At 68.9% G+C, this 12320-nt stretch overlaps 1 protein-coding gene across 5 annotated transcripts; it reads left to right on the top strand.

Moving 5' to 3' along the window:
• Window positions 1-1716: 1716 nt before the first annotated feature.
• Window positions 1717-10818, top strand: KLF8 (KLF transcription factor 8). 5 transcript variants are annotated; one of them, XM_087748338.1, is made up of 7 exons: window positions 1768-1786; window positions 4636-4817; window positions 5342-5888; window positions 6563-6665; window positions 6781-6914; window positions 7899-10438; window positions 10718-10817. In XM_087748338.1, exons 2-6 carry the CDS (start codon window positions 4749-4751, stop codon window positions 8078-8080), a joined length of 1035 nt encoding a protein of 344 aa, XP_087604464.1. In that variant the 5' UTR covers window positions 1768-1786; window positions 4636-4748; the 3' UTR covers window positions 8081-10438; window positions 10718-10817. The 5 variants fall into 5 exon arrangements, with proteins under 5 accessions (XP_087604465.1, XP_087604464.1, XP_087604463.1 ...); XM_087748337.1 differs by having other exon boundaries at window positions 1769-1786; window positions 6539-6665; window positions 10718-10818; XM_087748339.1 differs by lacking the exon at window positions 4636-4817 and having other exon boundaries at window positions 1717-1786; window positions 6539-6665.
• The last annotated feature ends 1502 nt before the right edge of the window (window positions 10819-12320 follow it).

The following is a 12320-nucleotide window of genomic DNA, read 5'->3' as shown; positions in this document are numbered from 1 at the left end:
CGCCCTTCCTCTTCGATAAAGGAAAGGACGAGCCGGTGCCCCACGTCCCGTGGGCGCAGCGAAAGCGCGAGTTCGTTTTGCTGCCTGTGGAAACCCGGCGGGAGGCCGAGGGAAGGGGTTGACCCCAGCCCCGGGAGGCACCCGTGCTGCGGGGCCGGGACCCCCGGGAGCTGCGGGGACCCCCCAGCCCGAGCACCACCCCTGCCCCTTGTCCCACCCCTCCTGCCTGAAGTTGTCCTGGGAGATGGCAGCTGCCTGCACCCCAGCCCGCGCTGGCCTTCTCCCCAGGGCCGCGTTTCAGCGTGGGCAGCCGGAGCCCTGGGGACGGAGACGGGGACCCGATGCCTTTTTCCTCCCGTTTTTCTGTATTTTTTGGAGGGCTACCTGGCCCGTCGGGGCTTGCAGCCCGTTCTTCAGCTGGACGATGTCGGGGTGGGGGTCCCTCCGGGCGCAGTGCGCACTCTCACCACCCAGCTCAGTCCCCAAAAAGCTTTTCCAGTCCCCAAAAGCTTCACCGCTCCGGGGAAGGCGAGAGGCGGAGGTCGGCCGAGGAGTGCGCGCACCCGTGGAGGCGAGGGGGGTCCCCATGGGGGCTCAGCCCGCTGCCTCCCCCCTGAACGTTTTTTTTTTTTTGGGGGTTGCATTATTTTTGCCAAAAAGGGGTAGGTCCGGTCCCACTCCTGGCTGAGCCGCGGCGGCTGGGGGGGGTTTGGCTCAGAGGGCTTCGGCAGGGGAGCGGGGAGCCCAAACCGGGGGGGACGGGACCCCTGCACCCCCAAAAGGGCAGGGGGGAGACGCTGCCGGGGTGGGGAGAAGCCATCGCCTCCGCAGCAGGCGGCAGCGGGGATCTGCGTTTTGGGGGGTCGCGGGGTGATTAACCCCGGCCCAGGGGCTGGGCTTGGCCGGCGGGCTCGGGGGCCCTCGGGGACCCTGGGGGACCCCGGGGGACCCCCCGAGGCTGGGGTCCGGCGAGGTCCCTGCAGAAGAGGCCCGAAAGCCGGCGCTGAGGGCGGCGGGGGCCGCGGTGCCCGACTCCCTCCCGGCCCCGGGGCTCGGAGGGGCCGCGGGGGGGGGGGCGCGGGGGGGCCGGGACCGGGTCCGCAGGGCTCCCCCCAGGCGCGGCCGCTGCCTCCAACGGCAGCCGAGGTCGGGGGGGGCCGGGGGCTCCCCGAGACCCCCAGGAAGGAGCCGGGGGGAGCCCGGACCCCCCCACCCGCGGCTGCAGCCCCAGCGACCCCCCCCAGCTCTGCCAGGACCCCCCGAGGGGGCCACCCGCCGAGGGGGGGCTGCGGGCACTCCAGGTATTGGGTTTTTGGGGGGGGGGGGTTATGGGGGGGGGCAGGGACCTGGCGGGGGCGCGTGGGCAGCGCCCGTGGGTGGGGAGCCGCGCCCCCCCCCCCCCCAATCGCTGACACGAGTGCGCCAGGTCTCAGCCCCCCCCCGCAGCGCGCCCCTCCCTCCCCCGATTTGGGGGGGGGGCAGGTGGGGGAGCCCCCCCCTCCCCAAATCCTGCATCTGTTTCCACGGCAACGCCGGATGCGAGGGGAGCCGCCCATTGGCTGCTGATGATGTCACCGCAGGGCGGGGCACCCTTTTTTTTTAATTTTTTGGGGGAGGGAGGGGAGGGGGGGTGCCCCCACCCAAAAAAAAAATGGGTGGGGGAGGGGAGCTCCGCCCAGCACGGCCCCGCCCCTCCCCGCCCGTGGGGCCCCACCCCGCCCCACCCGGCACCGCCCCGGGGGCAGCGGCGGCGGCGGGGATGCACACGGAGGAGTCGCGGGGGAAAGTGAGTGAGTGGGGAGGGGGGGGGGAACACGGACCCGGACACGGACCCGGGGGGGGGGACGGGACCTCGACCGGGACGAACTCGGGTGGGGAGGACGGCGGGCGCGGCCGCTTCCAGCTTGCGTGGGTTCTTAAAGGGGCAGCGCCCACGGGGGGGGGGATTTTGGCAGCGGGGGGCACGGCGGGGGAGGGAGGGGGAGGGAAGGGCGGGGGGGGCGGTTCCCGCCCCCCGCCCTTCCCTCCCCCCCCCCCCCCGCCGTGCCCCGCGTGGCCCCCCCCCACCGTGGCCTCTTCCGGGGGGGGGGGCACCGAGGGGCGACGTCGCGGCGCGCCCCGCCCCGCCCTTCCCTCCCCTCCCCCCTCCCACACCCTTTGCTCTTAAAGGGCCCGACCCTCCTTGTGCGCGGATGCGTGTGTGTGTGTGCGTGTCCCCCACCCGGGCCTCGCGTGTGGCCGAGGGCAGGGGAGCAGGCAGGGGAGCAGGCAGGGGAGCAGGCAGGGCCGCCCCGCGGTGGCTGGGCTGGGCGGGGTGGCCCCGCAGCAGATGGCGTTGGCGGGACTCTGTGCCCTTCCCCCCCCCCCCACCCAACACCCCACGGGTGCCCTTCCCCACCCCCCACCTCCCCGCCCCTCCTCATTTCGGGCAGCCGGAGGGTGGAGCGGGGAGGAAATTCCTCGGGGAGGTGTGACGGGGTGTGACGCCCCCACGCCCACGGGTGGGGGACACGGACCGGGGTGGGGGGACGACACAGGGAGCAGGCAGGGAGGGATGGAAGGCAGCTGCCTGCATTTTCCCACGCTTGCTCCCCCCCCGCCCCCCAAGGTCACCCCATGGTTTGGGGACACCCCACGTCCCTCCCGCAGCTATTTTAGGGGGAAGCCCCCCCGATGTGGGGCTTCGTGGCGGGGCCCTGGGGTGCGCCTGGGCTGAGGACGGAGGAATTCAGCTCACCGATGGGTGCAGGGGGTCCCCGGGGGGGGCATGAGGCGGGATTTGGGGGGGGAGCGAGCCCCCCCCGCCCACCCGGCTGCCACATCTCTCACCCCCCCAGCCCCCTCCCCAAAAACAGGGCTGGGGGAGTCCCCCCTTTGTGCCCCCCCCAAAATGGGGCTGGTTGTGGGGACCCCCCCGGGTGTGGGGGGCCCTGGGGGGGCTCTGGGGGGTGTGGTGGGATTGGGGGTCCCCAGCTGGGGGGGGGCAGTTGTGTGGGTGTCCCCGGGGGGGGGTACCTGGGTGTGGGGGTGTTTGGGGGGTCCTGGTGATGTGTGGGGGTGTGTTGGGGGGTCCCTGGCTGGGAATGGGGGTGTTTGGGGGGTCCCTGCTTGTGTTTGTGGGTGTTTTGGGGGGTCCTGGTGATTTGGGGGGGGCTGTTTTGGGTGTCCCTGGCTTCGTGGGGGAGGCCTTGGGGGGGGTGTGTCTTGGCTGGGAGTGGGGGTGTTTGGGGGGTCCCTGCTTGTGTGCGGGGGTGTTTGGGGGGTCCTGATGATTTGTGAGTCTGGGGGGCTGTTTTGGGCGTCCCTGGCCTTGGGGGGGGCATTTTGGGGGGTTCTTGGCTGGGAGTGGGGGTGTTTGGGGGGTCCCTGGCTGCGAGTGTGTGCTTGGGGGTCCCCAGCTGAATATGTGGGTGCCGGGGGGTCTCTGGCTCTGCGTGGGGGTGTCGGGGGGTCCCTGGTGATACCCAGGGGGTGTTTGGGGGTCCCTGGTGGTACGGGGGGGTGTTGGGGGGTCCCTCGTGGTACGGGGGGTGTTTGGGGGGTCCCTGGCAGTACAGGGGGGTATTGGGGGGTCCCTGGTAATACAGGGGGTGTTTGGGGGGTCCCTGGCAGTACAGGGGGGTGTTGGGGGGTCCCTGGTAATACAGGAGTGTTTGGGGGGTCCCTGGCAATACAGGGGGTGTTGGGGGGTCCCTGGCAATACAGGGGGGTGTTGGGGGGGCCTCTGGCGGTACAGGGGGTGTTGGGGGGCGTCCCTGGTGATACAGGGGTGTGTTGGGGGGGTCTCTGGTGATCTGGTGATAGGGGGAGTGTTTGGGGGGTCCCTGGCGGTACGGGGGGTGTTGGGGGTCCCTGGCGGTACAGGGGGGTGTTGGGGGGTCTCTAGTGATACAGGGGGGTGTTGGGGGGGTCCCTGGCTGAGTGCGAGGGGGTCGGGGGGTCCCCGCCCGAGCGCGGAGCTGCTGCGGGGGTCCCGCTGGTGCGTGGCTGGGGGACGCCGCCCGTGTTTGGGGGGTCCCTGGCTGAGCGTGGGTCTGTGCTGGGTTTGGGGGGGGTCCCTGGCCCTGCGTGCATGTGTTTTAGGGTGCCCCCCCCCCCAAGAGCTGCTCGAGAGGGCTGGGAGGCTCCGGCTGTGTGTGTGTGCAGGGTGTGTGCGCTGGGTGTGCCCCGGGGAGGGGCCGGGCCGGGCCGCGCGTGTGAGTGAGTGTGAGTGTGCGTGTGAGTGCGTGTGAGTGAGTGTGCGTGGGGGGAGGTCCCTGCCTGCACCCAGGTACGTGCGGGGTCCCGGGGGGGTCGGTGCTGGGGTGATGAAGTGCTGCTTTTGGGGGGGGGGAGGTCGGTCCCCCGCCGCGGCTGCGTGCCGGGCACCCCCACGCGTGCCCGCGTACGGGAGGGACCCCTCGGGGGGTGGTGGTGGTGAGGGGGGGTCCCTGAGGCTGCGGGCGTGTTTGCGGGGGCACCCCGCGCGCTGGGGTACCGCGTGTGCGCGGCGGCGGGGAGCGGGTGGGGGGGTGGGGGTGTCGCGGGTGGGGCCCTGCCCGGGTGCCTCCCGCGGGGGCCGGGCCGTGCCGTGCCCGCAGCCCCTCCCTGCCGCGGCCGGGCCCTTTTAAGGAGCTCCACCCCGGGCCGAGCCAGGGTGGAGCCGCGGGGCCGTTCACACCTCTCGCTCGGCTCGGCCCGACCCGGCTCGGCTCGGCTCGGCTCGGCTCGGCGCGGCGCGGCGCGGCCGGTGAAGCGCGGCGGGGAGCATGATCCTGCCCGCCGAGGGGATGAACGCCTCGCACCCGCGGAGGAGCCCCCCCCGCGCCGCCGGGGCGGTGAGTGACCCGCCCGCCGCCTCGCCCCCTTCAGCCCCGGGGGCCCCCCCCCGCAGCGGCGGCGCGGCCCCTTTAAGGCGCGGGGGAGGGGAGCGTGGCGGGGCCCGCCACCGCCCCGCGGGGGCCACGCCCACCCCCCCGCCCCGCCCGGCCCTGAGGCGCGCGGGGGGGGGGGCGGGGCCGCGGGGGGTGGGGCCGCGGGGGCGGGGCCGGGCAGCGGCACAAAGGCGCGCGGGGCGGGGCCGTGGGCGGGGCGGGGCGGGCGTGGTCTCCGCTTCCCGCCTTCGGCTCGGCCCGCGGCCGTCGTGAGGGGCGGCCAAGGCCAAGGCCAAGGCCTCGGGGGCCGGCGCTCGGCGACCACGCCCTGACCCGGGGGCGGAGCCGCGCACGGCTCGGGGGGCCCCCGCCGCCCCCTCACCCCGGCAGGGCCCGGCCCGAGGCAGCGCCCGCGGCCGCCGGTGGGACAGGAGCCCCCCCCGTGCCTCAGTTTCCCCATTTCCTCACGGGCCGTGGGTCTCCCGCAGGGCCAGGGGAAGGCGACGCCCGCCATGAGCTCGTCGGCGCTGCTGGCTGAGGGCCCCCTCGACCCGCCGGTGCTGCTGGCCGACATCAAGACGGAGCCCCCCGAGGAGCTGCTGGCCAGTGACTGCGGCCAGCCCCAGGCCGAGCCCGTCGATCTCTCCCTCAACAAGTCCAAGGTGGCGGCGGCCTCGGCCCCGCCGCCACCGCCCCCCGCCTCCATCCAGTCCTCCCCCTTGCTGGTGGCTCCCCCCCTCCCCGCGCCCGCCACCGTCTCCATCTCGCCCTCCGGCCTCAGCTCCACCTCGGCCATCCCGGCCGTCCTCTCGCCCGGCTCCATCCTGGCCTCCACGCAGGGCAGCGGCGGGCAGCAGATCCTCCACGTCATCCACACCATCCCTTCTGTCAACCTGCCCAGCAAGATGGGCAACCTCCAGACCATCCCCGTGGTGGTCCAGTCCCTCCCTGTCGTCTATACCACCATGCCCACCGACGGCGTCACCGCCATCACCGTACCCCTCATCGGGGGCGACGGCAAGAACGCCGGGTCCGGTAAGGGCACGCTGGGGAGAAACCCTGAAATTTTGGGAGTGGGTCGTGTTTCCTCCCCCCCGAAGGGGATCCGATTTTTCCACCCTGGGTGTCCCCCCCACCCACCGTCTGCCTCCCCACATCTGCCACCTTCACCTAAATTCCCCCCAGGGCCCCCAGCCTGTGCCCCCGAGGGGACACGGGGAGGGCAGGGGATACACGGGGCTGCCTGCCCTGCCTGCCCGCTGCCTGCCCTGCCCATCCCGCTGCTGGCAGCCTGCCTGCCCTTCCCACTGCCTGCCTGCTGCCAGCAGCTCTGGTTTCAGTGCCCCGGTACCCCTGTTCCCATCCCCTTCCCCAGGACATTCCCAGCCTCTCGCCTTATCCGGGGCGGGGGTCCTGGGTCTCCCCTCCTCTGGGCAGGAGCAGGCAGCCAAAATGGGTTCCCCCCCAAGTCGTGGCCCCCCTGTATCTCTGTGCCCCATGGCGTGGGGGGCTTCTCCATCTCCCCAACTTGATTTTATTTTTTGGGGGGGGGGGGGGGGGAGCAGCATTTGGAGCGCTGCGGGAGCAGGGGGAGGGTTGTCACTGCTGCAGGGGTGGGTTTTTTTGGGGGGTGTCTCTATTCTCTGCTCACGAACCTCACCCCCTCCCTCCTTGTTTCTCAATAGCTTTTCTTTCCCGCCCCCCACCAGTGAAAATCGACCCGGGCTCCATGTACCCCATGGACATGAACAGCGACAGCGAGGACAGCGCCTCCGAGAGCGGCCCAGCCCCTTTCCAGGACCTCCAGAGAGAGTGAGTCTCCTCGTATGCGTGTCTCCCGGCCCTGGCCCCCCTCCGTGTCCCCGGGCGCCCCGCGGGGGCCGTGGGTGCGGGGACTGTCCCCTCCATCCCTCCCTCCTCCCGGCAGGCCGGCGGCGCGGGGGCAGCGAGCTGATTCTCCCGACCTGAAGAAGCGGCGCATCCACCAGTGCGACTTTGAAGGCTGCAATAAGGTCTACACCAAAAGCTCCCACCTCAAAGCTCACCGGCGGATACACACGGGTAGGGGCCAGCGCCGCACACCCCCTGGCCGGGAGGGTCAGGATCAGTGCCCCTGGCTCCCGATGTGGCTGTGGGCACCTGGGGATGGGCTGGGGGACGTGATGGTGGTCCGTCCCTGGGCTCGGGGGGGGTCTTTGGGGGTGCTGGCGCCCTGTGCCAGGGCTGGGGGGCACTTTGGGGGCTTGGGGAGGCTCTTTGGGGGTGCTGGCACCCTCTGCCAGAGACTGGGGAGTCCCTTTGGGGGCTCAGGGTGCTGGCACCCTTTGTCAGGGCTGGGGGGTGCCCTTGGGGAGCTCTTTGGGGATGCCGACACCCTCTGCCAGGGTTCGGGGCAGCCCCCTGTGGGGGCATTTGGGCTCTGTGCTGGCCCTTTGCGGGTGCTGGTACCCAGGGCTGTGCCCCATGGACCCTCCTGCCCCCCGGCTGGGGCTCCCCCCTCCTCGCCAGCACCCTGGGGTCCCTCTGCCGGGGAGGGCTCCTGGTGCCCCCATCGTGTGCTCGGTGCCCCGTGGGACCCCAGGCTCCGCCATGGGGTGCTGCTGCAGCAGGCCCCGGGGAGGACGGTGGGGTGTTGCTGCTACAGTCGCACGCTGCCTGTAGGAGGGTGCCACAGGCGGAGGGAACCCCCGTCCTGCCCACGCACGGGGGTGCCGTAGTGAAGCCAGTGGGGTGCCCTTCGCTCTCGCCCGGGGCGTGACCGGGCGATGCTGCAGGCGGGGGGGTGCGCACCCCAAAACACTGTCTCGGGTCTCACTGGCGGCGGGGGCACGGTGCTGTGTTAGGCCTAAAAGCCACGCTCGTGCACCCGGTGGCGCCAACGGACCGCGCTGGGCGAGCGCCGAGGCGGCCGAGGGCTAGCGCAGAGATGCTGAGGGCTTCCCGTGGGTGCAGCCAAGAAACCCTGCCTTTTTTTTTTTTTTTCCTCTGTAAGCGGGTGGTGGTAATTTTTGCAGTCCTGACCCCTCTCTGCTCCCCCCCGCGCAGGCGAGAAGCCCTACAAATGCACCTGGGAAGGCTGCGCCTGGAAGTTCGCCCGCTCCGACGAGCTGACCCGGCACTTCCGCAAGCACACGGGCATCAAGCCCTTCCGCTGCTCGGACTGCGACCGCAGCTTCTCCCGCTCTGACCACCTGGCCCTTCACCGCCGGCGGCACATCATGATGTGAGGAGCCGAAGTCCCTGGGGCACCTGGCTGGGATGGGGGTGGAAAACGGGGGTGCATCCCCCCCCCCCCCCCCTTTGCTCCTCCGTGTGCGGTGGAGGGACTGCGGGAGCGGAGAGGCTGAGCCCTGCCCGGTGGCGAGCGAACTGTGGCAGCTCCAGGAGCCCCACCGACACAAGATGTAAAAAGATGGTTTCCGGACTGGTCCTCCTGCTCCCTCGCTCCCGTTTCTTGTTTTTCCTGGGCTTCTCCTCCCCACTCGGAACATCCGGAGGCTCCTCCTTGACTCCTCACCCGGGATTCACCCAGCAGCGGCCTCCGGACCTGCACGTCTGCCTCTTCAGCCTTTTGCCCATCTCCATCTCCTGTGCTCACTGTCCCCTGCCCTCCTCCCAGTCCCCGTGGGCAAAATCTGGGAGCCGCGGCAAGGACGGAGGCGGGGGGCTCTGCTGTCGCCCCTGTGCAATAGCTGTTGGCCGCTTTCCTCTCCAGAAAGCTGCTGCCTCTCCGTCCCCAGCCACTGCGTGCCCCTGTCCCCGCGGGAGAAGGGACCCTGGCACATCACCCTCTCTGCATCCCTCGGCGTGTGCTGGGCTTCACGGGAGGTGCTGGGGGCACGCAGGAGGGCCAGGAAGGAAAGAAAAAGCAAGAAGGGGGGCGGGGAAAACCCAGCCACCCAACAGCAACCCACAAACGAGACCACCGCCACCAAAAAAAAGGGAAACTTTGCGGAACGTGGAACTGTGATTTTATGGCGTTTTAAGGGGGGGCGGGATGGGGTGGGGAGGGCGGGGGCCACCAGCTTTCTGTTTTTTTTGAAGACTATGGGACAGTTCAATCGTTTCTAAGTTAAAAAGGCAGACTGTGGCCACATGCTTTTTTTAATCGTAATTATTATTTTTGTGGGGTGCCCCCCCCAGCCAAGCCCCTGCAGGGGCAGCCCTGCTCCGCTGGTGGGAGGGTGGCAGGGTTCAGGGTTGGAGCCTTGGGGCTGTTGGGTGGTGGGAAGGGTGATGGGGGGCTGTGACAGACGCCCCCTCCCCAACCAATACCTGTGGGGCTGGCTGGGGGGGGGAGCTTCCCGAAAGCTCCCTTTGAGCCCGTGCCTTTGGCTCGGAGGATGCTGGGCTGCTTGGGGAGGGGGAACTGGCGTGGGGAGGGCCTGGGGGGGGCAGAGACCCCCGGCCCTTGCAAATGACTCTGACATGTTTGGGAAACTACTGTTCCTCTCTGCTTTCCATCCGCTGGCCGAGGTGTTTCATGGGCAGAGTGTGTCCCCAGCCCCACAGTGGCCCCTGGCCCTCCTGGGGCTGGGCACGGCCGGAGCGGGAGTCCGGCTGGCAGCCGGTCACCAGTGGTGTCCCCGGGGCTCAGTGCTGGGGCCAGCTCTGTTCGATGTCTTTATCGATGACCTGGACGCGGGGATCGAGCGCACCCTCAGTCAGTTTGCAGACACCCGGTTGGGCGGGAGCGTCGATCTGCTGGGGGCAGGGAGGCCCTGCAGAGGGCCCTGGCCAGGCTGGGGCGATGGGCCCAGGCACTGGGTGAGGGGCAGCAAGGCTCAGGGCCGGGTCCTGCACTGGGGGCACAGCAACCCCAGGCACCGCTGCAGGCGTGGGGAGGAGCGGCTGGAAGCTGCCCGGCGGGAAAGGGCCTGGGGGTGCTGGTCGACAGCCGCTGAACATGAGCCAGCAGTGTGCCCAGGTGGCCAAGAGGGCCAGTGGCATCCTGGCTTGTATCAGGAATGGTGTGGCCAGCAGGAGCAGGGCAGGGATCGTCCCCCTGTGCTGGGCACTGGTGAGGCCGCCCCTCGAATGCTGTGCTCAGCGCTGGGCCCCTCACCCCAAGAAGGGCATGGAGGGGCTGGAGCGTGGCCAGAGCAGGGCAGCGAGGCTGGGGCAGGGGTGGCGTCAGTCCCTTCTCCCCAGTAACAAGCGATAGGACAAGAGGGAACGGCCTCAAGCTGCGCCAGGGCAGGTTTGGGTTGGGTATTAGGGAAAACTCCTTCCCCCAAAGGGCTGTCAGGCCCTGGCCCAGGCTGCCCAGGGCAGGGGCTGAGTCCCCATCCCTGGAGGTATCTAAAAGCCGGGGAGATGTGGTGCTGAGGGACATGGTTTAGTGGTGGCCTTGGCAGTGCTGGGTTAACAGTTGGACTCGATCATCTTAAGGGTCTTTTCCAGCCTAAGTGGTTCTGTGATTTCGGCGAGGTCTGCGTGCACGTGTGTGTCCCCGTCCCGCCGCGTCTCCCTCTCCCAAAGCCGTGCTCGCCAGCGGATTTGGCTGCTCCCGGGGCTGCACCCCCGTGTCCTTCCTTCACCCAGCATGGCCCCGAATCCTCCTGGGCAGCACTGGCCTAAAGAAGGTGAGAAACCCCGAAGGGGGAGGCTGTGAAAACCCGCAGGGTTTGGGGGCTGCTCTGTTCCTCCGAGGCTTTGGGGTCAGCAGGGCTGGCGGCCCCGCGGGACCCCCGCAGCCAGGGACTCCATCTTGCCCCCCTGCTGCTTTCCGAGCCCTGGGGCGGTGGGGGGGTGCACTTCTGTTTTCCTTTTTGTTGTTAAAAAACAAAACAAAACAACATGCAATTTTAAATTCTTGAGCTGTGATATTTATACAAAACTGTTTGATGTTTTTTTCTACACAGGAATAATATTGAAAGTAGATGAGTTTCCCCCGTGTGTCTCTTGCTTTGCTGCAGCGGCGGGGCAGGGAGAGGGACCGGGACCAGGGCAACGCATCGGCAGCGGGAGCTCTCCTGCCTCCTCCGTGCCCGGAGGAGAGGGGCTGAGCTGGGCAAAACGACGTTCTTCGGTTTAATAACTTACAATATAATAATTCCCTTCCCCAGGAACTGAAGAAATTTCAGAGGTGTGGAAAAAAAATGTGGCTTTTTCTTCCTTTTAAACATCCCCAGCGGCACCTTGGCCTGCCTTTGGCTTCAGGAGCGACCCGTGCGATGGAGGGGGTTCCCCTCGCGACGAGCCCCTCACCCACCGCTGCGGCACCCCCAGCCCGCCTCCCCGGGCCCCCGAGGCGGAGAAGGGGGATGAGGAACCCCTCCGAGGTGGCAGTGAAGGGGCTTGGGGGTCCCCCACTGCACCCCGGGCAGGGAGAGGTGCCGAAGCCCCCCGCAACATCCTCCCCTCCTGCCGTGGCTCCTGCTGCCATCCATTGGCTCAGTGGCTTGTTAAAATGACTTTTTTAAAGGTAAAAATGACTTTTAAAGCAGCTTGGCTGAATATCCCCAAATACCTGGGAGCAGGCGATGGTATTCCAGGGAAACACGCTGCTCCAGAGCCGCCGTCGAAGTGGCTGGGGCGGACGAGCTGCTTTCCTGCCGGCTGCTTGGGTTTGCTGTCGGAGGAGCAAACTGCAAACGGCAACGAGAAGAGGCATTTTCTCGGCCAAGAAAAAAAAAACCAACCAAGGCGATGGTGTTGCAGGAGGTTTTGGCCTTGGCGTATCAAACCCTCAGCTGTTTGTGCCCAGATTTGAACCGGAGGCCGGGAGGAGGCTGCGCGGGCGCCCTGGGCGCGAGGCTTTGCGAGGGGAGATGCAGGGACCCTGGCAGGCAGGCGGCAGAGCGCTGGCGGTGCCGAGGCGCTGTTTCTCCAGGGAAAGTGTCTTCGTGTTTGCGAAAATCCACCGCCGTGAAGGCGGCCTAGAAGCGCTCGGCTTCGGCTCCGCAGCATCCTGCGCGGCGAGACCTGCGGCTGCCGGGGAGCGAGCCACCGGGCTGAGAACGGCCCCCAGCCCCGCCGGGCTCAGCCTCGGTGTCCCCCGAACCCCTCGGCAAAAGTGCTGGTTTTCTCTCCCAAATTAAAATCACTGTGTCCCCGTGTGGGGATGGTGACGGTGGCTGGGATGGAGCTGGGGTTGCACCCAGAAGGGGTGCTGAGACCTGGTGGGGGAGAAGCTCGCTGCACCGATGACAGAGACACCTCTGGTGGCAACTGGGTGGCACGCAGCACCCGCGTGTCCCCGTGTCGCCCCTCCCGGCTGCCCACCGCGGCTTTGTCATTCCCCCAGGGAGGAAAACTCCGTCAGCCGCTTCTCTCGGGTGCCAGTGTTGGCCGAGCCCGTGCTGGCAGGAAGATGGTTTTGGGGCAAAGTGCCTTTTTCCCTGTTTTTCCCCGGTCTGGCCCCGTTCCCCCTGTTTTCATGACGGCGGGTGCGATGCTGGGGGCCCCATGGGGGGCTGGGAGGAGGAGGAGGAGGCTGAGGAGGGGGAGCCCAGACCTGCTACA

Source organism: Nipponia nippon, unplaced genomic scaffold (genome assembly GCF_047370975.1).
Source record: "Nipponia nippon isolate SJK-2023a ecotype South Korea unplaced genomic scaffold, ASM4737097v1 scaffold_12, whole genome shotgun sequence".
Taxonomy (NCBI): Eukaryota; Metazoa; Chordata; class Aves; order Pelecaniformes; family Threskiornithidae; genus Nipponia; species Nipponia nippon.
Note: the sequence above shows the minus strand (reverse complement) of the source record. Positions and strands in the feature narration are given on the sequence as shown.

What these genes read in the sequence shown, in the direction of transcription:
- KLF8 (XM_087748337.1), top strand. Translation starts at nt 4,749, where the DNA reads ATGATCCTGCCCGCCGAGGGGATGAACGCCTCGCACCCGCGGAGGAGC. An exon ending in CGGCAAGAACGCCGGGTCCG is followed by an intron (nt 5,889 to 6,538) that starts GTAAGGGCACGC and finishes GTTTCTCAATAG; the next exon opens with CTTTTCTTTCCCGCCCCCCA. An exon ending in TCACCGGCGGATACACACGG is followed by an intron (nt 6,915 to 7,898) that starts GTAGGGGCCAGC and finishes CCCCCCGCGCAG; the next exon opens with GCGAGAAGCCCTACAAATGC.